This window comes from Danio rerio, chromosome 19, assembly GCF_052040795.2.
Source record: "Danio rerio strain M-AB ecotype USA chromosome 19, GRCz13ab, whole genome shotgun sequence".
NCBI classification, from domain to species: domain Eukaryota; kingdom Metazoa; phylum Chordata; class Actinopteri; order Cypriniformes; family Danionidae; genus Danio; species Danio rerio.
This window is the reverse complement of record NC_141039.2, coordinates 7,971,552-7,995,838: the sequence shown is the minus strand read 5'-3', so window position 1 is coordinate 7,995,838 and position 24,287 is coordinate 7,971,552. Positions and strand designations below refer to the sequence as shown.

General features: G+C 38.2%; 3 protein-coding genes and 1 long non-coding RNA gene across 5 annotated transcripts in view; 1 reads left to right on the top strand and 3 right to left on the bottom strand.

Annotated features, from left to right (window-relative positions):
- Positions 1-24,287, top strand: part of LOC100004582 (uncharacterized) — a 56,596-nt gene that overhangs the window by 2,044 nt on the left and 30,265 nt on the right. The gene's annotated exons all lie outside the window — the stretch shown is intronic.
- Positions 159-4,939, bottom strand: si:ch1073-127d16.1. Its single transcript, XM_087295352.1, has 2 exons — positions 4,733-4,939; positions 159-2,569 (listed from the first exon to the last, which is right to left on the bottom strand). Exon 2 carries the CDS (start codon positions 2,552-2,554, stop codon positions 1,190-1,192), a length of 1,365 nt encoding a protein of 454 aa, XP_087151478.1. The 5' UTR covers positions 2,555-2,569; positions 4,733-4,939; the 3' UTR covers positions 159-1,189.
- On the bottom strand, positions 7,264-20,717 carry zgc:162972. The gene is made up of 3 exons (XM_087296159.1): positions 20,368-20,717; positions 16,333-17,929; positions 7,264-9,563 (listed from the first exon to the last, which is right to left on the bottom strand). Exons 2-3 carry the CDS (start codon positions 17,392-17,394, stop codon positions 8,169-8,171), a joined length of 2,457 nt encoding a protein of 818 aa, XP_087152285.1. The 5' UTR covers positions 17,395-17,929; positions 20,368-20,717; the 3' UTR covers positions 7,264-8,168.
- On the bottom strand, positions 21,255-23,901 carry LOC137488562 (uncharacterized). 2 transcript variants are annotated; one of them, XR_015516454.1, is made up of 2 exons: positions 23,314-23,901; positions 21,255-23,138 (listed from the first exon to the last, which is right to left on the bottom strand). It is a non-coding gene; the product is annotated as an uncharacterized LOC137488562 (long non-coding RNA). The 2 variants fall into 2 exon arrangements; XR_015516453.1 differs by having other exon boundaries at positions 21,722-23,154.

The window sequence follows — 24,287 nt, the reverse complement described above, 5'->3', positions numbered from 1 at the left end:
CAAAAGTGTTTAAACTGTGATTTTCACATAACAGGTCTCCTTTAAACTCCAAATCAGAAAAAGTTAGGACAGTATGAAAAACACAAATTAAAAAGAAAGTAGTGATTTCTAAATTCAAGCTGACTTGTATTCTATTGCAGACAATACAACGAACATTATTTGATGTTTTCCTCAAGATTTGTGTTTTATTTCCTAAATTAAACACATATTCCAAATTTGGTTCTTGCAACACATTTTTTTAAAAGTTAGCACAGTACAGTTTTCAGTGTGGATGTTATTACATATTGTGGTACTTGACAAAGTAGTCCTGGCCCATGTGGTGATATCGCTTATCCGCTTGTTAAGTCGTGACATATCGGTAACAAATAGAATACTCTTTCTGGATCCAAGCCGCTACTCATTTGAATTGAGAAAATATTTGTTTATGGCCACTTTTTAGTCCTATCACGCATTAAAGTGAATTTAATATACAATCATCGTCTTTCACTGAATGTGTCAGGAATATCGAAAACAAAACCAACTTAACTCCACTCCTTCAGCGCCCCTCACAGAGCATGATCCACGCTGGCATTTCCTTCCTTATTTTTTTGGGTTTTGAAAAGGGCAAAAATTCCACCACCCAGTCCAAACTTTTAGGAAACCGGGTGTCAGATTTGCACAATCCATATGCAAAACACTATGGCCTGTTTCCCTCACTCGAAAGCTTGCCAGAGCCCCTGCACGTAACTACGGTTGCTAAGCCACGATTGGTGGGTGCCAATTTTTGGGTGTGGCTTATAGCGAAGGGTCAATTCCTGGAGCTAAAGATGGAACAGCTTGAAAACAGCAAGAAAATACAGGCAATAAATGCGAAGATGAAAACCTGCAAGTCCTCATCTTAGCAATAGAGAAAGAATGAAAGGCAGAGTTAGTTATATGTCACTTATAAATAATCAAATAATTTAATTGAATCAGTCATTCTAACTGTTTATTGCAATGGCTTATAATTATTAGAGTGAAACACTGGACTGGACAAGAAGGAAACTAAAAAGTGACGTTAAATGGAGAATATTCTGAAAGTGTTTTATGGTGTTTTTTTTAAACAACATTCAAATTATATTCATATTCCACATTAAGCAAAGGCAACGTGACATTTCAGTTTTTATTTCAGATATCCAGTGTGTTCTTGTGTAACTTTTGAGGCCTTGTTTCATTCTAAAACTACTTCCACGCCAAGTGCAGGCTTCTCTTCAGTGTGAACTGTCATGTGGGATAAGAGCTTCTGTTTCTCTGTAAAACTCTTTCCACACTGTTGGCAGGTGTAAAGCTTTTCTCCGGTGTGAATCCTCATGTGAATGTCCAGGCTTTGCTTCAACGTAAAACTCTTTTTACAGTGCTGGCAAGTGTAAGCCTTTTCTCCAGAGTGAATTTTCTTGTGCCTCTCCAGTTTTGTTTTCTCTATAAAACTCTTCCCGCACTGAGGGCAAGTGAAAGGTTTCTCTCCGGTGTGAATCTTAATGTGACCCTTTAGAGTACTTTGTTGTGTGAAACTCTTTCCACACTGATCGCAAGCGAAAGGTTTCTCTCCGGTGTGAGTCCTAATGTGAATCTGAAGGCTTTTTTGTTGGTTGTAACTCTTTCCACACTGAGGGCAGGTGTAAGGCTGGTTTCCGGTGTGAAGTCTCATGTGACTTTCAAGGTTTTGTTTCCCTCTGAAATTCTTTCCGCAATGAGAGCAGACGAAAGGCTTTTCTCCAGTGTGAATTCTCATGTGATTTTCAAGTTTCTTGTTCTCTGAGAAACTTTTTCCACACTGTTGGCAGGAGAAAGGCTTTTCTCCAGTGTGAATTCTTAAATGAATTTTAAGATCTTGTTTCACTCTGAAACTTCTTCCACACTCAGGGCAGGCGAAAGGCTTTTCTCCAGTGTGAATTCTTATGTGCCTTTCTAGGTTTTGTTTCTCTGTGAAACTCTTTCCACACTCTTGGCATGTGTAAGGTTTCTCTCCGGTGTGAATTTTGATGTGGTTTTCAAGGCAATTTTTCACCCTGAAACTCTTTCCACACTCAGGGCAGGAGTAAGGCTTTTCTCCAGTGTGAATCGTCAAGTGCTTATCGAGGATTTGTTTCTCTCTGAAACTCCTCCCACACACTTGACATGTGTAAGGTTTCTCTCCAGTGTGAATCCTTAAGTGACCGTCCAGGCTTTGCTTTAATCTGAACTTTTTTCCGCAGTCAGGGCAGGTGAATGGCTTTTCCCCAGTGTGAATTTTCAAGTGAGTTTCAAGGCTGTGTTTCATTGTGAAACACTTATCACACTCCGGACAAGTGAAAGGATGAGCTCCGGTGTGAATCTTCATGTGATTTTTAAGATACCGCTTGAGTGTAAAACTCTTTCCACACTCTGCACAAATAAAAGTTTGTTTTTCTGAGTGATTCACTTTGTGACTTTCAAGGCTTTGGATCGGTGTGAAAATATCTCCAGTTTGAATCTTTAGGCTCGGTTGTTCGGTGAAATATGGCCCAGACTGAGAGTCATGAGAGACACAGTCTTCTTCTTCTTCTTTTATATCCATTTGATCTAAAGTAAACTTTAACAGATAAAAGAAAGCATGATTAAGGTTAGATAACTAAAGTAATGGTTTAACAATGATTTAATAGCAGACAGAACAGATTTTGACTTTGCAACAACACAGCCTTGTTTTTTTTTAAAAAATGTATTTTACCCTATCTTTGAAAAATAAAATCTGTTATGTTTGTGTTTAACATGTGGTGAGAAAAAAAAAAAGGCACAGCGGGCTATGGCTCCGTCAGTGGAAAAGCGACATGATTTTAGCCTCACTGCTCAAGCTCCCAGGCTATTGCCCTGGCTCACACTGGCCTGACAGTGGAAAATGCGGCCAATGAGAGTCATTATCTACAAATGGCAAAAACATGCAACAGTAAAGCCCAATCCCAATTCTACCCCTTAGCCCTTCCCCTTCCCCTTACCCCTCGTTTTGCATGTGCACGCCAAGGAGTAGTGGTGTCCCAATTCTCTTTACATTGAAGTCGTGGGTTTAAGGGGAATGGGCGAATAGCCCTTTGAACGAAAATTTTCCAGGACCACACTCTAAACCAAGGGGTAAGACAATTTTCCAGAATACACTAGCCACAGCGACAGCGTTGCTGAACCCGGAAGTAAAGAGATTTACAAATTAGTATTTTTTGTCATTATTACACATTTTTACGACAAACGTTTTAAAATGTTCATAACTTTGCTGACGTCACACTTAAAAAAAAAATCCTTAAAAAAAAATGTTAAATTCCGCAATCTATAATCCCTAATAATAACTTCTGTACAGCAGTTACACAACATTCAGACACTCGAATACCCTGTCAGTAATGTCTAGAGGCTGAGAATGAGCTTTTTTCAGTGTCTGCTGTAATGTTAATGTTGTTTTTGGTGTGTTTACATAAATGAATATGGCCTCTGTGTAAATAGACAGTATAGTTACGATCTTATTGCCACATTAGACCGTTATGATAACATAATATATGCCTTCAGTGATTTTCTGAAAATAAATATCAAAAAAATAAAAAAATAAAAAAATATATATATAAATAAAAACAACTGGAATAACTACAGCAGTTGTGATCGTCTGATCTCACATGAAGCATGAGATCGCGAGGGCAAATGATGATGTGTGCAGGTGCTGTCCCAATTCTTAGGGGTAAATTTTAAAACCCTTTCCCTTAACCGTCGATTGTAAGGGCCAAGGGTAAAAGGTAGGGGTACAAAAATAGAATTGGAATTGGGCCTAAATAACCTTCTCAAAAATGGCTGGCCAACCAAAATTATCCCAAGAGCAAAGTCGAAAACTTATCTAAGTTCACAAACAACCCCACAACAACATTCAAAGAACTAGAGCCCTCTCTTGCCTCGATTAATGTAGGTGTTCATGACTCCACCATAAGAAAAAGACTGGGCAAGACGAAAACTGTTGAATATTTGCTATAAGCATCAGTAACAGTCGTCAATCAAATTTCGAAATTTAATAAACATTCATTATTTCGGTGTGAAGGTTATTACATCGAGGATAAAACATTTATTTAATGTTGAAATGAAGTTGAGTCTTCAACATCTAGGCTACACAACGCATCTGGTCGAAATCATAACATTGGTTCGATGTTGAAACTTGAACTTGGTTCTTCTGCACGAGTACGTTGTACGCATGCTCATCATTTAAACTAAACAGGACGGAACGGTAAATTAAGGTAAGTACGTTATATTTAACGATTATGTGTCGTTTTCCCCAGAATTTATGCTAAATGTAACTTTAGTTGTTTAATATGGATCAAAATCTCTGATGAATATTTCCAATGCCTTGTTGAATCTATGCCACAAATGATTAAGGCAGTTCTGAAGGCAAAAGTGTCTCCAACCCAGTACTAGTAAAGTGTACCTAATAAAGTGGCCGGTGAGCGTATCAGTGTCCTCTTGCATTGTGCAGTACACTGCAAACACTTTGAAACTATTTCAACACTAACATTTTGATAGGCCGTAAACACATCAGTTATTGCTTTTTTATAACCATCTATTTTTCCTTAGTTTGAATTATTTGCTTTTAATTTAAGCATTGTTTTTCGTTTTGCATTAAATCAAGGAAAATTGTAAAATGGGTTCTGTCATATATAAATACACAACTAATCTACATTCACCCAACATATTAAAGTCACACAATATTGAAAGCATATTAAAGTGCAGAGCTCACCTTCACAACAGCTGAAGACGGTTGGGTCTCTTAAAGCTTTATTTTTCTAAAATGTCGGCGATAAACGTCGTTGCACGTCGCCGCGATTTGCTACTAAGATTGGATGTGACGCGCAAATGAATCATGTCAGAAAAGCAATAATACTGCGAGCTTTCTGTCTGTGTGACTGACAATAGACAGCTCTCAGCCAGATATTTCACTCCTTACGACGACTCGGGTGGACTGTTTTCTTCTTCTGGAGTTAACTGTGGCTGGCATCCATAAGTTGCATTACTGCCATCTGCTGTTTTCACTTAGTCTTCGTTTTCTATATTATAGAGTGGAGGAACTATGACGTCAATTTGTATGCAAAAACCCGGAAGCGAGTTAGCATTTTAGCACTTCCGGTTCCCTCGTCCCAAAGTCAATGGGTTTTTTGAATGGGGTTTCAGTAAAATCGCTCAAATAAGGTCCGTGGCCAACACCAACTCAATATACTTTCACGTTTTGTTCTACGACATAAAACACATCAGTTACAGCACACTCATCAACTTTTAAATCGATTATGCTTCTTTAAAAAGACGGTTGCTATCAAGTTGCTAAATGAGACTACAGGCGGCGTCGGGGGCATTATACGTCATCGAGCTGATCTGGTCTGGAGCGCAGCTCGCTTGGGCGTTTGGATTTGTCTGTGATTTAAGTATTTTCAGAATAGTATTTTATAGTTTGTTGTATTATTCTAATTGAGAATTCAGATTGTGTGTAGATAATTCCTTCACATGTAAAGGCTGTCAAAAAAGATTCATTTGTTGATCATTCATTTTAATTAAACGATAATATGAAGATACTGCTCAGTTTCTTTCCTGCTCTCAGTAATGCAAACGTGTGAATAAATGTGTAAAAATACATGCATGTTAACTGTCATTTTAACGTGATCAAGTGATTTCTCGTCTTTTTTTCTTCATCAACACATTTAACTCTGCCATAACTGCAATATTTACACTCCATAAAACGTATAGCAGATGTGACTGTATTGGGCTGTTTTTCGCTGTACTTCGTGACACAAAAGGAATATTAAATGTTGTTCTGTGTCCATAATGATGAAACCTGCAGGCATTTGATAGACTTGTTCCTCCTCACGCCGTCGTCTGTTAAGGTAAGCGGGCTGTGTGCACGCGAGCGATACACTTATTTAAATATGTCTCATAATAATACTATATAGGCACATTTATACACATTTTTTAAACTTTTAGAACAACCGCAAAGCAAAGCAAAGCATGTATTTCCCACGTAAAAACGATCCAAAAGGCACAAAGGTCTATGTGTGTTTGCGTATTTATTAGTTTATAATATATAGCGTGGATTACAATATAATATACTGAGAGATTAACTCTTTGTCATGGACGTTATTTCTAAAAATAAGCTTGATAAGTCGTCTGTAGTAGGGTGGCGCTGACGTCACTGACGAGCGCCCCGAGGGCGCTGTAGTCCGTTTATAGCCTAATGTTAGCTTTTCAAGTCTTGCGTTTGCATTTAAGATCCAAAAGTGCTCAATGTTATATTTTCGTGTGACAATTATCCGGCTGAACAAAACGTGTAAGTGTAATGAACAGTGTTTGAACACAGAGCGTATTATTCGCAATCTTCGAAAACCCTATGGGAAAATCCTATAGGGATTTTCACGAGGGAACCAGTTTTATGCTAGCAGCCGATTAGCCTACAAAGTGACGTCATAGTTCCTCCACTCTATATTCTCCCTTCCAAGTCTAGTCCTTTTTAAATAACTAAAAAATAAAAAATATATAAATAAAACATATATATATATATATATATATATATATATATATATATATATATATATATATATATATAAAAGAAATGATTGAATACAATTGGTCATAAATTGTCTACATTTTAAAAACAATACCACAGTTACAGTAGGCGTAACAGTAAATGTGTAGTAAATGTTGGTGCTTAGTGGATTGAAATGCCTTCTAACTGTGTCAGTGTTGAGAATGTCCATGCTTCTTCATCAGGGTTTAAAGGGAACCAATTATGCCCATTTCTACAAGATGTAAAATGAGTCTCTGATGTCCCTACAGTGTGTGTGTGATGTTTCAGTTCAAAATACCTCACAAAAAAATGTTTTATAAATCTTTAAAGCGACCACTTTTAGTCTTTGATCCTGATGGTGCCATTTTGGTGACTGTCGCTTTAAATTCAATTGAGATTGTGCTCCCTGTCCACTTTTCATAAGAGGGCGGAGCTAGACTGATGCCACAACAGTGTTTAAACTGTGATTTTTCAATAATAGGTCTCCTTTAAACTACAACCCCAAATCAGAAACGTTAGAACGGAATGGAAAGTGAAAATAAAAAAAGAAATGAGTGATTTCTAAATTCACGTTGACTTGTATTCTATTGCAGAAAATACAACAAACATAATTTAATGTGTTCCTCAAGATTTTATTGTGTTTTTTTCCTAAGTAAACACTTATTCCAATTTTGGTTCTTGCAACACATTTTATAAAGTTAGAACAGTAAAGCATTTACCACTTTTTAATGTTGTCCTTCCTTTTCACAACACTTAAAAATACAATTAGGGACTAAAAAAAAACACTAGGTGTCTGTGATGATGTGAGATGACTGTAAACAAGTCTTGAGGTGGCCAACAGTACAGGGTCTGCGTTGTCGTATTTTGCGGTTCAAAAATGCACCACACATTTTCTATTGGAGACAGGTCGGGACTGCAGACAGGCCATTCAAGTACCTTTATCCTCCTGGGAACCCCTGATTTGGGGTTGTTTATATTACATCGTTATCTTAAATAATATTTATTAAACCAGCAGCTTTTATTTTGCTCCGTATATAAAGCTGGAGCATAGCGTATTGAACTTTAAAATACATTCCTGCCACCTACTGGACTGGAGTGTGGAGCGCATTATTGTAGGAATGTAAAATAGGCTACATTGCTGACCACATCTGGAACTTCTGAACATAAGAATTTATTTCTAAGGAACAGTTGCTGGAGCTTAAGATGGAACAGCTTGAAAACAGCAAGAAAATACAGGCAACAAATGCGAAGATGAAAACCTGCAAGTCCTTATCTTAGCAATAGAGGAAGAATAAAAAGCAGAGTTAGTTAGTTATCTGTCACTTATAAATAATCAAATAATTTAATTATATCAGTCATTCTAACTGTTTATTGCAAGGGCTTATAATTTCTAGAGACAAACAACGTATACACTGTATAAGGATGAAACTGAAGTGATGTTAAATGGAGAATATTCTGAAAGTGTTATCTGTGCTCATACTGTACACTAACAACTCTGAATTGAAGCGTGTTCCATAGAATTGTTTTAATACATGCAAATTATATTCATATCCCACATTGAGCACAGGGAATGTGAAGTTTCAGCTTCCCCAGAATGTTCTTGTGTAACTTTTGAGGCCTTGTTTCATTCTAAAACTACTTCCACGCCAAGTGCAGGCTTCTCTTCAGTGTGAACTGTCATGTGGGATACGAGCTTCTGTTTCACTCTGAAACTCTTTCCACACTGTTGGCAGGAGTACGGTTTCTCTCTGGTATGAAGTTTCATGTGAATGTCCAGGCTTTGCTTTAACGTAAAACTCTTTTTACAGTGCTGGCAATCGTAAGGCTTTTCTCCAGAGTGAATTTTCTTGTGCCTCTCCAGTTTTGTTTTCTCTATAAAACTCTTCCCGCACTGAGGGCAAGTAAAAGGTTTCTCTCCGGTGTGAATCCTAATGTGACCCTTAAGGTTACTTTGATGAGTAAAACTCTTTCCACACTGATCGCAAGCAAAAGGTTTCTCTCCGGTGTGAGTCCTAATGTGAATGTCAAGGCTTTTTTGTTGGTTATAACTCTTTCCACACTGAGGGCAGGTGTAAGGCTTGCTTCCGGTGTGAAGTCTCATGTGGCTCTCAAGGTTTTGTTTCCCTCTGAAATTCTTTCCGCAATGAGAGCAGACGAAAGGCTTTTCTCCAGTGTGAATTCTCATGTGACTTTCAAGCTTCTTGTTCTCGGTGAAGCTTTTTCCACACTGTTGGCAGGAGAAAGGTTTTTCTCCAGTGTGAATTCTCACATGAATTTTAAGATCTTGTTTCACTCTGAAACTCCTTCCACACTCAGGGCAGGAGTAAGGCTTTTCTCCAGTGTGAATTCTCATGTGCCTTTCTAGGTTTTGTTTTATTGCAAAACTCTTTCCACACTCTTGGCATGTGTAAGGTTTCTCTCCAGTATGAGTTTTGATGTGGTTTTCAAGGCACTTTTTTACTCTGAAACTCTTTCCACACTCAGGGCAGGAGTAAGGCTTTTCTCCAGTGTGAATCGTCAAGTGCGTGTCGAGGATTTGTTTCTCTCTGAAACTCTTCCCACAATTTTGACATGTGTAAGGTTTCTCTCCGGTGTGAATCCTCATGTGGCCCTCCAGGCTTTGCTTTAATCTGAATTTTTTTCCGCAGTCAGGGCAGGTGAATGGCTTTTCCCCAGTGTGAATTTTTAAGTGACTTTCAAGGCTGTGTTTCATTGTGAAACACTTATCACACTCCGGACAAGTGAAGGGGTGATCTCCAGCGTGAATCTTCATGTGATTTTTAAGATACCGCATTTGAGTGAAACTCTTTCCACACTCTGAACAAAAATAATGTTGTTCTCCGGTGTGAATCACTTTGTGACTTTCAAGACTTTGGTTTGTTGTGAAAATCTCTCCACACTGTTTGCAGGTGAAGGCCGTCTCTCCCGTTTTAATCTTTAGGCTCGATTGTTCTGTGATATGCGTCCCAGACTGAGAGACGCAGTCTTCTTCTTTTATATCCATTTGATCTAAAGTAAACTTTAACAGATAAGAGAAAGCATGATTAAGGTTAGATAACTAAAGTGATGGTTTAACAATGACTTAATAGCAGACAGAACAGACTTTTACTGAGCAACAACACAACATTGTTTTTTAAATGTATTTCACCCTACCATTGAAAAATATAATCTGTTAAGTTTGTTTTTAACAGAAAAAGAAAAGCACAGAAAGCTATTGCTCCGACAGTGGAAACAGGACATGATTTCGGCCTCACTGCTCAAGCTCCTAGACTACTGACTTGGCCCGGCCTGTTGAAAGCACTGGCTCACACTAGCATGACTGTAAATAGAGAGTCATTATCTACAAATGACAAAAACATGGAACAGTAAAGAACTTTCAGATGATTTCAGTAAATCATTTGGTTATTAGTTATAAGCGTCAGTAACAGTCCTCAATAAAATTCTGACATTGAATCAACATTCATATTTTGGTCGGAAGGTTATTACATCCAGGATAAAATGTTGATTTAATGTAAAAATAAAGTTAAGTCTTAAACATATAGGCTACACGACGCATTTGGTCGAAATATAACATTGGTTTGATGTTGAACTTAATAGAACTCAAACTATGTTCTTCTTTACAAGTCTGCGTGTCGTGTGTGCGTGCTCATCATTTGAATTAAAGGCCGCCTAGGTTACCCCTTTTTCCAGATTTAATACAAGTGTTTTGTGTCTCCAGAATGTGTTTGTAAAGTTTCAGCTCAAAACACCCATCAGATTATTTATTATAGCTTTCCAAAGTTTCTATTTTACAGCTCTTAGCATCAGGTAGCGTTTTTTGTGAACTGGGCCTTTAAAGGGTCACGAAACACCAAAACATTTTTTGAGCTGTTGACAGTCGTATTTGTGTCCCACACTGCTAAAAACACTATTAGGACACTAAAAACGTGAAAATTAGTTGTTTTTGCGTTATTTCGAGCAGACTCATACTTCCGGTTTGAAACTAATTTTTGAAGCTGCGTCACGGCCATGAGATCTTAGCGTGTATTCAGGTGTGTAGACTGGACGTCTGTACCTGGGAGTTCCTTATTACGTCTCTGAGTGTGCTGCATTCATTCTTATGAAAGACTTGGTTCAAACCAATTAGCGTGCTCTATTATGTATGCGGTGCAACTTCATTAATATGCAAGACTGTTTTTAACAGTTACAGTGTTCAGACGGCAGAGAGACGCTGTGTTGTGTTGCCAAGCAGAAGAACATGAATTGTTTGGAGTTATGGGTTGTCAGTGTTGCTTTTATAATTTGCTGCAGTGAAGGTTTTGTTTTAATTTTTCCTCTATGAGATTGCAGCTGGACTCACGTGTGGATTACAGTGCACGCGACGCGCCATAGCAATACGTGTCTAAGGAACATTGTTTACCCGAGAGCTTTTCTCATATGGAAATGGTGAAATCCGGAATTGCCGCTCGTCTCCTTTTAATAAAGTTGCGGATCCAGTTTGTGTTGATTGTCCTGTCGCTACAAATTTGGTAAGTGAGCGATCAGTGGTCTTTGTTTGTTTATTCAAAGGCAAAGTTAGTTCGTATTGTCAGCAGTACTCTTTCAGTGTTTAAAGACGGACCTTACTCAAATGATTTCTAAGTTAATAAAGTTTACCTTACGTTAACATCACTACAATATTATGGACTAAAACCGAGTGTAAACGTGTGAGCACCACCACCAAACTTTAGGACACTTTTTTTCCAGACTTTTTCCAAAGTAGAGGTGTGAAAACACCCCGCTGAAACAAGGGGGTTTCATGGGCCTTTAAGGCTAGTCCTCCATGCCCACCGTTTCCACGTGCCTGTCAGCGTGCCTCCCTCGGCTTCTTCAGACAACAGACAGACATGAAGGAAGAAGATCTCACGTAATGTTGTGAAAAATACTACAGTAAGAACTTTCCTAATGAATATTTGATGCATTTGTTGTGGAGTTACACTGATGAGTCACACACAATGTTGTTACAAAGTTCAAGCACACACACAGATATACACACACACACACACACACACACACACAGCGCAAACACACACAGACAGCACGCACGTTTAGCATTGCACTGTTTTTGCATGCAAATGTGACAGAATACATGTTATTATATGTCAATAAGCACATTTTAACTAATTTGGCAGTTTGCTTAGGGTCATGGTCTGTTTGAAAACCCATTTGTGGCCAAGTTTTAATTTCCTGGCTGGCGTCTTGAGATGTTGCTTCAGTATTTCTACATAATGTTCTTTCTTCATGATGCAATCTGTGCTGTGAAGTGGACCAGTCCCTCCTGCAGCAAAACAGCCCCACAACATGATGCTGCCGCCCCCATACTTCACAGTTGGGATGGTGTTCCTAGGCTTGTAAGCTTTCCACTTTGTCCTCCAAATGTAAAACTGGTCATTATGGCCAAAAAGGTTCAATAATATTTTCATCAGCCCACAGGACATGTCCCTAAACATTATTCTTTTCCCAGTGTAATTTAGCAAATTGTAATCTGGCTTTTTTGTTGATTGTGGCTTGTTGATTTTCCCATGTTGTCACACAAGGAAGCAGTGTGTTTGAGGTTTTCCTTAAATACTATTCTACAGTTGTGCCTTCAAATAACTCAAATGTTGGCAATTAGCCAATCAAAAACTTCCAAAACCTTGAAACCATTATCTCAGCATTTTCAGAGGCATAATAGTCTTATTGTATGTAAACTTGACTTTCAAGAAAAGATAACAATTTCTAAAAAAAAATATTTCTCTCATTATTCTGCTATTAAGCATAACAGAAACAAATGTGATAATCCTAACTTTACCTAAAAGAGAAAAACTTACATCTGAAAACATTAACATTTGACTTTTTTTTAATGATTGTGCCTTTTTATACAGTGTATGTAAAATTCTGGTTTCAACTGTATGTCTGTCCAAACAGCTGTCCAAAGTAGATACTTCACCATAGGTGCCCTTTAAATAACGGACACAAGGCAACGGACAGAACGGTAATCATTTTCCCTAAAATTTATGTTTAATGTAACTTTAGATGTTTAATATGGACCAAAATCTCTGAGGAATATTTTCAGTAAATCTATGCCACAAAGGATTAAGGCAGTTCTGAAAGCAAAAGTGGGTCCAACCCGGTAGGCTAACAGTAAACTGTACCTAATAAAGTGGCCGGGGAGCGTATGTAGTGTCCTCTTGCATTGTGCAGTACACTGCTAACACTTGGAAACTACTTTGACACTTACATTTTTGATAGGCGGTAAACACATCAGTTATTATAGGTTTATACCTTCTATCTTTCCATAGTTTTGTATTGTTTGCTTTTAATCTAAGCGTTACTTTTCGTTTTGCATTTAAATCAAGAACAAAAAAATGAAGTTAAAATGGGCTCTGTCACATATAAATACATAACATTAAGCAACTAATCTACATTTTCTTAACATAAGTAACAGGTTATTAAAGAAATATTAAAGTGCAGAACTCACCTTCACAATAGCTGAAGACGAAAGCTTTATTTTTCTGAAATATCGGTGATAAACATTGCTGCACGTCACCGCGAAGATTTGCTACTGAGATTGGATGTGACGCGCAAATGAATCATGTCAGAAAGCAACGATACTGCGCGCTCCCGTCTGTGTGACTGACAATAGACAACCCTCAGCCAGATATTTTAATCGACGAGTGGACTGGACTGTTTTCTTCTTCTTCTAGAGTTAACTGTAGCACATCCATAAGTTGCATTACTGCCATCTGTTGTTTTCACTTCAATGTTATATTCTCCCTTAAAGTCCAGTCCTTTTTATTAACTAAATAAAAAATACTTATTTTATATAATTGTTTATTAAAAATATGGAATACAGTGTATCATAAAATGTAAAAATTTCAAATACAATACCACAGTTACAGTAGGTGTAACAGTACATGTGTGGTAAATGTGTGTAATTAGTAGATTTAAATACATTCTAATTGTGTCAGTGTTGAGAATGTCCATGCTGTTTTATCAGGCTTTAAAAAGGTGCCTACTATGCTCATTTCTACAAGATGTAAAAAAATGAGTCGCTGATGTCCCTAGAGTGTGTGTGTGACGTTTCAGTTCAAAATACACCACAAACAATGTTTTATAACTCTTTGAAGCGACTCCTTTTAGTCTTTGATCCTAATTGTACCATTTTGGTGACTCTCGCTTTAAATTCAAATGAGATTGTGCTCCCAGTCCACTTTTTAAAAGAGGGCGGAGATACAAAGGCCACCAGAAGCTGGTTAAATTTGCAGACTGTTGCCACAAAAGTGTTTAAACTCTAACCCCAGATCAGAAAAGTTAGGACAGTATGAAAAGTGAAAATTAAAAAAGAAATGAGTGATTTCTAAATTCACGTTGACTTGTATTCTATTGCAGACAATACAACAAACATTATTTAATTTGTTCCTCATGATTTTATTGCGTTTTTTCCAAATTAAACTCATTCCAATTTTGGTTCTTGCAACACATTTAAAAAAAATTGGAGGAGTAAAGCATTTACCACTTTGTAATGTTGCCATTCCTTTTCACAACACTTAAAAGATGTTTTAAGACACAAGATGATGATGTTTGATGACTGCAAACAAGTCTAAAGGTGGCCAAAAGTACAGGGTCTGCGTTGTCGTATTTTGCAATTTAAAACGCACCACACATTTTCTATTAGAAACAGGTCGGCACTGCAGGCAGGCCAGTCAAGTACCTGTATCCTCTTCAGCCAGGACATTGTAATATGTGCAGAATGTGGTTTTGCATTCTTGTCTTGTTGAATTATGCCTGGGCGTCCCTGCAAAAGAAGACAGCATATTGTGCTCCAATATTTCTATTTTCAGCATTCATGGTGCCATCAAAGAAGTGCAAGTTACCTTTGCCAAGAGCACTTGATCATAGCAGACCCTGGCTTTTGGACTGGTAACGGTTTGGATGCTCCTTTTCTTTTTTGGTTCGGAGTACACAGTGTCCATTTCTCCTCAAAAAAAAAAAAAACCTGAAATACCAAGTCATCTGACCACAGTTTACGTTTCCACTGTGTGATGATCCATCCCAGATGCCTCCAAGCCCAGAGAAGTTGACAGCACTTCTGGACACTGTTAACATAGGGCTTCCTTTTGGCACAGTACAGTTTTCACTGGCATTTGTGAATGTAACTACATATTGTGGTACTTGACAAAGATTTGACAAAGTAGTCCTGAGCCCATGTGGTCATATCGCTTATAGATAAATGAAGATTCTTGTTGAATTGAAGGTATGAATGACAGGAAAGATATATTTACAAATGAAATGAAGTTGACCAAACGAAACATGAAATATTTTCTGTTCATATTGTCTGCAATGAAATAGAAGTCAAAGTAAACTTATAAATCACTACTTTCTTTTTTTTGCGTTTTCCACATTGTCATAACATTTTCTGCTTTGGGGTTGTTTATATTACATCGTTATATTAAATAATATTTATTAGACTAATAGCTTTTATCTTGCACCTTATATTAAGCTGGAGCTTAGCGTCTTCAACTTTAAAATACATTCCTGCCACCTACTGGACTGGAGTGTTGAGCGCATTATTGTAGAGATGTGAAATAGGCTACATTGCTGACTACATCTGAAACTCCTGAACATAAGAATCTTTTTCTAAGAAACAGTTCCTGGAGCTAAATATGGAACAGCTTGAAAACAGCAAGAAAATACAGGCAACAAATGCGAAGATGAAAACCTGCAAGGCATCTTAGCAACAAAGGAAGAATGAAAGGCAGAGCTAGTTAGTTATCTGTCACTTATAAATAATCAAATAATTGAATTGAATCAGTCATGTTAACTGTTTATTGCAATGGCTTATAATATCTAAAGAGTAACAAAGTATACACTGGATAAGGATGAAACTATGAAGTGATGTTAAATGAAGAATATTCTGAAAGTGTTTTCTGTGCACATACACTAATGCTGTGCTCACACCAGACGCAGAAGAAGCATTAAGGGTGAGTGGTTTACATGTTAAGTCAATGCAAAGTCGTGAATAGATATACGGCAGCGTGATACGCACAACTGAGGCAGCGTGAATGGCGTGAGTTGAGCATCTTGCGCGATTGACACGGTTAACGCGTGTTTTGTGCAAATGGCGAGTTCAAAAATGTGAACTTCAGCAGACATTCGTACCGCGTTAACCAATCAGGAGCTTGCTCTTGTGGGGGTATGATTATGATGTAGTGCCTGTTGTTGGTGTCCAGGGATAAAATCCTCCTGCCGACACCTGTTCATCAAAATGGGATCGGCTCATTCAGAAGCACTGCTGAAAGGTATAGTTTTTTTGATGAGTTCACAGAGCTGGGTGCACCTCAGAATGCATATAGTGGACTCAGGCACAGCTCCAAACAAATCAACGCTGTTTTTCATTCTTCCTAAAGCACATAAACACAGCAACTCTCTCAATGAAATCCATGTTAGCCATTTAGCAACAAATGTAGAGTCACAAGGCAGACAGAAGCCCAGCCCATGAAGCGAATCTGCATCGGTTATGAAGTGAATTTGACGTGCGAATGAAGCGAATTTGATGCGGGAATGAATCAAGTAAACTCAAAATGTTCACGCGTCTATTTACACCCGAATATCGAAATTTATTCGTGCATACCGCGTCTGATGTAAACACAGCATAACAACTCTGAATTTAACTGTGTTTCATGGTATTTGTTTAAATATTCCACATCGAGTACAGGGAATGTGAAGTTTCAGCTTTTCTTTCATGTCCCCAGTGTGTTCTCGTGTAACTTTTGAAAGGCCTTGTTTCATTCTAAAACTATTTCTATGCCAAGTGCAGGCTTCACTTCAGTGTGAACTGTCATGTGGGATATGAGCTTCTGTTTCAATCTGAAACTCTTTCCACACTGAGAGCAAGTGAAAGGGTTTTGTCCAGTGTGAATTCTAGTGTGAACGTCAAGACACTGTTTTTCTCTGAAACACTTTCCACACTGTTGGCATCTGTAAGGCTTCTCTCCCGTATGAATTTTCATGTGCCTTTCAAGTTTGTGTTTCTCTGTAAAACTCTTTCCACACTGTTGGCAGGTGTAAAGCTTTTCTCCAGTGTGAATCCTCATGTGAATGTCCAGGCTTTGCTTCAATGTAAAACTCTTTTTACAGTGCTGGCAAATGTACGGCTTTTCTCCAGAGTGAATTTTCTTGTGCCTCTCCAGTTTTGTTTTCTCTATAAAACTCTTTCCACACTGAGAGCAAGTGAAGGGTTTCTCTCCAGTGTGAATCCTAATGTGACCCTTAAGGGTACTTTGTTGTGTGAAACTCTTTCCACACTGATGACAAGGGAAAGGTTTCTCTCCGGTGTGAGTCCTAATGTGAATCTCAAGGCTTTTTTGTTGGTTATAACTCTTTCCACACTGAGGGCAGGTGTAAGGCTTGTTTCCGGTATGAAGCCTTATGTGGCTTTCAAGGTTTTGTTTCCCTCTGAAATTCTTTCCGCAATGAGAGCAGACGAAAGGCTTTTCTCCAGTGTGAATTCTCATGTGACTTTCAAGTTTCTTGTTCTCTGAGAAACTTTTTCCACACTGTTGGCAGGAGAAAGGCTTTTCTCCAGTGTGAATTCTCACATGAATTTTAAGATCTTGTTTCACTCTGAAACTTCTTCCACACTCAGGGCAGGCGAAAGGCTTTTCTCCAGTGTGAATTCTCATGTGCCTTTCTAGGTTTTGTTTCTCTGTGAAACTCTTTCCACACTCCTGGCACATGTAAGGTTTCTCTCCGGTGTGAATTTTGATGTGGTTTTCAAGGCATTTTTTCACTCTGAAACTCTTTCCACACTCAGGGCAGGAGTAAGGCTTTTCTCCAGTGTGAATTCTCATGTGAATGTCCAGGCTTTGTTTCAATGTGTATCGTCAAGTGCTTTTCAAGGTTTTGTTTCTCTGTGAAACTCTTCCCACATTCTTGGCATGTGTAAGGTTTCTCTCCAGTGTGAATCCTCACATGACCGTCCAGGCTATGCTTCATTCTGAAATTCTTACCACAGTAAGGGCAGATGAATGGCTTTTCTCCAGTGTGAATTTTCAAGTGAGTTTCAAGGCTTTGTTTCACCGTAAAACACTTATCACACTCTGGACAAGTGAAAGGATGAGCTCCAATGTGAATCTTCATGTGATTTTTAAGATACCGCTTTAGTGTGAAACTCTTTCCACACTCTGCACAAATATAAGTTTGTTCTCCGGTGTGAATCACTGTGTGACATTCGAGGCTTTGGTTAGTTGTGAAAATCTCTCCACGCTGTTTGCAGATGAAAGGCAACTCTCCAATCTTTAGGCTCGGTTGTTCTGTAAAATACATCCCAGACTGATGACTGGGTGCACAGTCTTCTTCTTTTATATCCATTTGATCTAAAGTAAACTTTAACAGATAAGAGCAAGCATGATTAAGGTTAGATAACTAAAGTAATGGTTAGATAATCATTTAATAGCAGACAGAACAGACTTTTACTGGGCACCAACACAACCTTGTTTTTGAAATGTATTTCACCCTATTCTTAAACAACTAAATCTGATATGTTTGTGTTTAACATGTGGTGAGAAAGTAAAAGGCATGCAAAAATGCAACAAGTTTACTCGCAGAGATATATGCAAGCATATATAGTAGAGAACAACCTACAATTTCCTAACTTTCAAGGTCAATGCTTTAACACAACACCACAACAATCTGACACATGTGGTTCATTCATTTAATTCATTCTGCTTATCCGGGGCCAGTTCGTGGGGGCAGCAGTCTCATGTGGGAAACCCAGCCTCCCCTCCAGGGGGATTCCAAGGTGTTCCCAGGCCAACCAAGAGACGTAGTCCCTCTAGCATGTCCTGGGTCTTCCCTGAAGCCTCCTCCTGGTGAGACAAGCCTGGAACACCTCCCTAGGTATGTGTTCAGAAGGCACCTGAAATGGATACTCAAGCCACCTCAGCTGGCTTCTCTCAATGTGGAGTAGCAGCAGCTCTACTCCAAGCTCCTCCTGGGTGACAGAGCTCCTCGCCCTATCTATTACGGTGTGCCCTGCCACTCTGTGACGGAAAATCATTTCGGCCGCTTGTATATGAGATCTTGCCATTTCGGTCATGACCCAAAGTTCATGACCATAGGTGAGAGTAGGATTGTAGATTGACTGGTACATCAGGAGCTTTGCCTTTCGACTCTCAGCTTCTTTACCACAACGCACCAGCATAGTGATCGTATTACTGCTGCACCGATCTGCCAGTCAATCTCACGTTTCTTCCCTCTCTTGTGAACAAAACCCCAAGATACTTGAAAATGCCCACCAGTATAGACCTTCAGCATGCACTAGGACAGTTTGCTGCTGAGTGTGACATGGCCAGCATGAGAATAAGCACCTACAAGTCCAAGGCCATGGTGCCCCACCAAAAATAGGTGGCTTGCCATCACCAGGTTGGAGGAAATTCCACCTGAGAGATGGTTACAAGAAATCTGCAAAGATGAGTAGGCCAAAATTCCTCCACAGCGTAGCAGCTGCTAAGTCTGGCCTAACCTTATTAGGTTTAGGGGGCAAACACTTTTTTTTTTTTTTTTTTACAAAGGGGTATGTTGTTTGTATTTTGTTTTCCCATAATAATAAAATCCTTCATTTTAAAACTGCATGGTCATGAAAAACCTGGAAAAGTCATGAAATTTTGACATGGCATTGTCCAGGCCTGGAAAAGTTTTGGAAAAGCAGAAAAAAATTGTAGGATTTTGTAGAGAAGTGAATCTCGAATAATATATAACATAGATCATATAAAATATAGTAAAGATAAAAGTGAATTATTGTTTTCAGGTATTCACTATTGAGGTATTGAATAACCAACACTGCATAGTCTACATTGTATTTTATTTAATCTTTATTAAAGTTACAATAAATTTCTTGATGTTTTAAAATTTGAAATATTGAAATGTTTACACAGTCACAGGCCTTAAAGTGACAGTTCACTCAAAGATTAAAATGTACGGATTATTTACTCACACTTCACTTGTTTCAATACTATAGGAGTTATTAAATTATATTATTTTTGTGTTCATTTAAAAAAAAGAAAACTGAAATGTTTAAAACAAGTGTAACGGGTGTAATGAAAATGGTAAGTAATTTTTGGGTGAACTATCTCTTTAAAATGCATGCAGATGATAAACATTTACTCCATTAATGATTAAACTATGTATGAATCTATAATCCCAACATTGCATATCCTGCAATGTGAGTATTGCGGATGCACACATTGCAATATTGATGCTGAAATTATATATTGTGCAGCCCTAACTTGAATATAGGTAGTTGTCTTTACTTCTTTTCTGTCCTCTCACATTGTTTGTGCTGTGTAAGCATTATCTAAATCTGTTTTACATAGATATAATAACAAATTTAAGAGATTGTTGAGTGTTCTGTGATATGCTGTAATAAATATGGACGTCATCGTTTTCTTATTATTTACCATGTATATGTAGACATTACATGAAACATTATGCCATGAAAATGTACTTAAAAGTTCTGGAAAAGTCATAGAATTGTAGGAGTAAAAATGTGTTTAAGTAAGGGGCAAATACTTTTTCACACCAGTCCTGTTAAGACATTTGAAACTATTTTAATGTTTTTGAAAGGCGGTAAACACATAAGTTATTATAGCTTTACACCCGCTATTTTTACTTAGTTTTGTATTGTTTGCTTTTAATTTGAGCTTCGTTTTTCATTTTGCATTGAATCAAGAACATTTAAAATGGGCTGTCATATATTAATAAATAACATTACACAACTACTCTGCATTCACTTAAGTCACAGATAATTAAAGTGCAGAACTCACCTTCACAACAGCTGAAGACAGTTGGGTCTCTTAAATCTTTATTTTTTTTTTAAATATCGGCGATAAACGTCGATGCACGTCACCGCGAAGATTTGCTACTGAGATTGGATGTGACGCGCAAATGAATCGCGCGTGTCAGAAAGCAACGATACTGCGCGCTCCTGCCTGTGTGACAGACAATAGACAGCTCTCAGCCAGATGTTTCACTCCTAGATGAGTATAATATGATGAGAGGACTCAGTTTTTTTTCCTCATCATCCTCATTGGGATTTAACAGGAGCTCGCTTACTAGATGTTACATTACTGCCATCTCCTGGAGTTCCTTCACAATACTTCACATCCTCATCAGCAAGGCCGGGCAGAATCTGCTGTCAAGTCTCGATGGAATACAGCTGCAGATACTCACATCAAATAGCATACTTTTTGTGACGCTCTACAACAATAAATGATATGTTTTACATGACTGAGGGTGTTTTAGGGTTGGGGTAGGTGTTAATAAAATATAGTTTAAAGGGTTATTTGATAACCAATATGAATACATTCATTGATTCCTTTTCTTTTCGGCTTTGTCGCTTTATTAATCTGGGGTCGGCACAGCAGAATGAACCACCACAATACGAATAATACTTAATAAAATAACTGTTTTTACATTACCGTGAGGGTTGGATTTAGCGTTAGAGACATTAATAAAATAAAATTTATGAGTAATTTAATAAATAACGCTAGTTAACTTTTAGCTGCAGCTGTATTAACCACTATTTCAGGGCTCGAAATTAACTTTTTAAAAACTTTTTTACACTGGCTAACCTTATCCCAACTTTAAAATATTGTAGGACAACACACCAAAAAGGAATGAGCAACAACACTAATAGGACTAACAAACTAACTCATGCTGCAGTTACTAATTTATATAAACACACACATTCCAAAATGAATGTCCAATAAAATGACATTTCTAACGATCTTGTTGCCACATAACACAAGTTTCTATTACAAAGAGTCCAACTGTTACATTATGAAAAATAAAACAATGTTTTGCCAAAATGGTCACAATTTAGAGCCCTGCATTTGCTTATGGGTTCCTATTATGACCCTTTTACAAGATAAAAAAAATATTTGGTGTCTCCTAAATGGCGGTGAAGTTTCAGCTCAAAATACTCATCACATCATTTATTATACCCTGTTAAATATGTACATTTTTTGGTCAAGTTTTAGCTTTTGTGCGCCTGTGCCTTTAAATCCAAATTAGCTGATTCTCTCCGACAGCTTCAAGATGTCCTCAGATAAACACAGCACAACAATTCAAACACTGATGAAACGGATACCCACAGTCACAAATACCAAAGTTAAGATGTTTAATGGTTATTTGATGTGGAGTTTATTCAGCCGTTCTGCAAAGATCAAAGTGCCACACATAAATGCCATTTCGAAGTTAACATGTTGTTTTGTAGATCTATTTGGGGCAAATGTGACACGATGCCTAAAGTGCAAGTAAATATATGTTGCTGTATGGTAATCCATTGTGGCTAACATAACTGACACAAAAAACAATTTAAAATCCAGAAACTGAGACTCTTGTTGTTGTCTTTGAAACTCTGGGAGAACTGGGGAATTCAACAGTGCAACTGGGTTTTAATGCATGTTGCCAAATTGAGTTAAAAAAATGCTTCGAGGTTTAAATATTTTGTCAATAGGGCGAGGGGATGTGCTGGCAACTTGACAAAACATGGACAGTTTGGCCATTCAAATTATGGTAGTATCCCAAAAGAAATGACAAAACGGGAGGGTGGCAGGAGCTGATTGTGAAATACGGGAAAAACAAAAGTGTTGGCAGGTATGGTAATTGGAGCATTCTCGTTTATAGCTGTACTGACACTATGCAGCTATGGTACAGTACGGTACGCTTTTATGGCCGTTTTCACAGTCAAAAGGTAGCTAAAAACGAACCGGTCCAAACCACTTTTTGGGTACCTTTTCGGAAAGGTACTTAGCACAACAAAGGGGTACCAAAAGGCATTCCAAGACACGCAGCTGAACGCTATTGGTTTATAGACATACGTCACTCACTCATCCAACAAGCCAGAAGAATGAAAACAAAGGACCTACCATTTTTAAAAACACAGCCGAGACATTACACCGCAATAATATATGAGCAATTCCATGCAAATGTCAACCTTGGCATGAAAAACATTACGCATTCGCCAAAAAAGCTAAACCGTTTCTGCGTTTTTGGTGTAGGCTTGTATTTTACAGTTCTTTAAAAATACTCAAAAACGTATCGGTCAATGTTTTCAAACAACTATATATGATTTACAAAAGTCACACAAGCGGCAATTTCACACCCGTCATGATTGATGTGCAGTTATGATCAAATCCTGTTCATAGAAGTAATGACCATATATACACAAGTATTTATGTGTGTAAAGCATCTGTTTTGTGAGTAAGGCTTCTCATATGATATGTGAACAACGTGTACAGCTTTACTTTGACATTTCCTCGAGCAAAAATGACGTCGACTGAACCCCACGCCCAACCAAATGGCAGTGGAAACGCAAGCCTGATAAAGGTGACCCGTACCGTACCACTCAGTGGAAGCAGGCCATTGGTGTTGGAGCATAACTCTGCAGGGACAACGGCCCTCTAAGCTAGTCTCTTTTCTTTTCGGCCATGCTGATAAATGTTTCATGCAGTTCGTGGATCAAACAGGTAGGTCTGTTTTGTTCTGCCTTTGGCCTGTTTACTGGTTAATGCACCCCTGCCCAAACTCAATCCTGGAGGGCCGGTGTCCTGCAAAGTTTAGTTGTAACTTATAACCCCAATCAGACACACCTGGGCTAGCTAATCAAGCTTCTACTAGGTTTTCTAGAAACATCAATGCAGCTGTGTTAGGGAAAGTTGAAGCTAAAATTTGGAGGACACCGGCCCTCCAGGACCAAGTTTGGGCACCCCTGGATGAATGGTATGTGAAAATACATTTTTTTTGTCAAGCAAATGAATATTGTAGAATCTTCCGTTTATCGCTCAGCCCTGTTAACCACACACAAGCTTCTCTTCAGTTTCAATCCTGATGTGATTCTAAAGGTTTTGCTAAACTCTTTCCACACTGAAAGCACATGAAGGAGCTCTCTCCACTGTTCACACTCACAACATGTTTATAAATGCTTCTGGCGGTGAAAGCCTTTCCGCACAGTTGGCAGGTGAAACTCCTCCCTCGGCTGTGAATCTTCATGTGTCTTGCGAGGCCTTGCTTCAGCCTGAAACTCTTTTCACACTGCGGGCAGGCGAACGGCGTCTCTCCGGTGTGAGTCCTGATGTGACACACAAGCTTATATTTGCTGTTGAAACTCTTCTCGCACTTTATGCATGGGTACGGCTTTTCTCCGGTGTGTGTCCTCATGTGATGGCGAAGGTTGCTGTTCATCCTAAATCTCTTCCCACAGAGAGAGCATATGAAAGGCTTACACTTTACTTACACTTTACATTGAGCTGGAGTTTGGCGTCTTCATTTGTTGTGCTGTGTCGTTTTCTTCTGGTGTTTGTTTATTCCTGGAGGGTAGCAGACAAACTTTAAAATACATTCCTGCCACCTGCTGGACTGGAGTGTAAACATATGGTAGGAATGTGAAATAGGCTACATTTCTGACTACATCCGGAACATCTGGACATATTAAACTTTTTCTAAAAAACAATTTCTGGAACAAAGTTGGAACTGCTTGAAAACAGCGGGAAAATACAGGCAACAAATGTGAAGATGAAAACCTGCCAGTCCTCATCTTAGCAAGCAAGAAAGAATAACAGTCAGAGTAAGTTGGTTATCTGTAAATAATCAAATTATTTAAGTTAATAAGTAATTTTAACTGTTATAGCAACGGCAAAAGCATTTTGGTGGTTGAAATCAGGCAAATTAATTAATTTTTGAC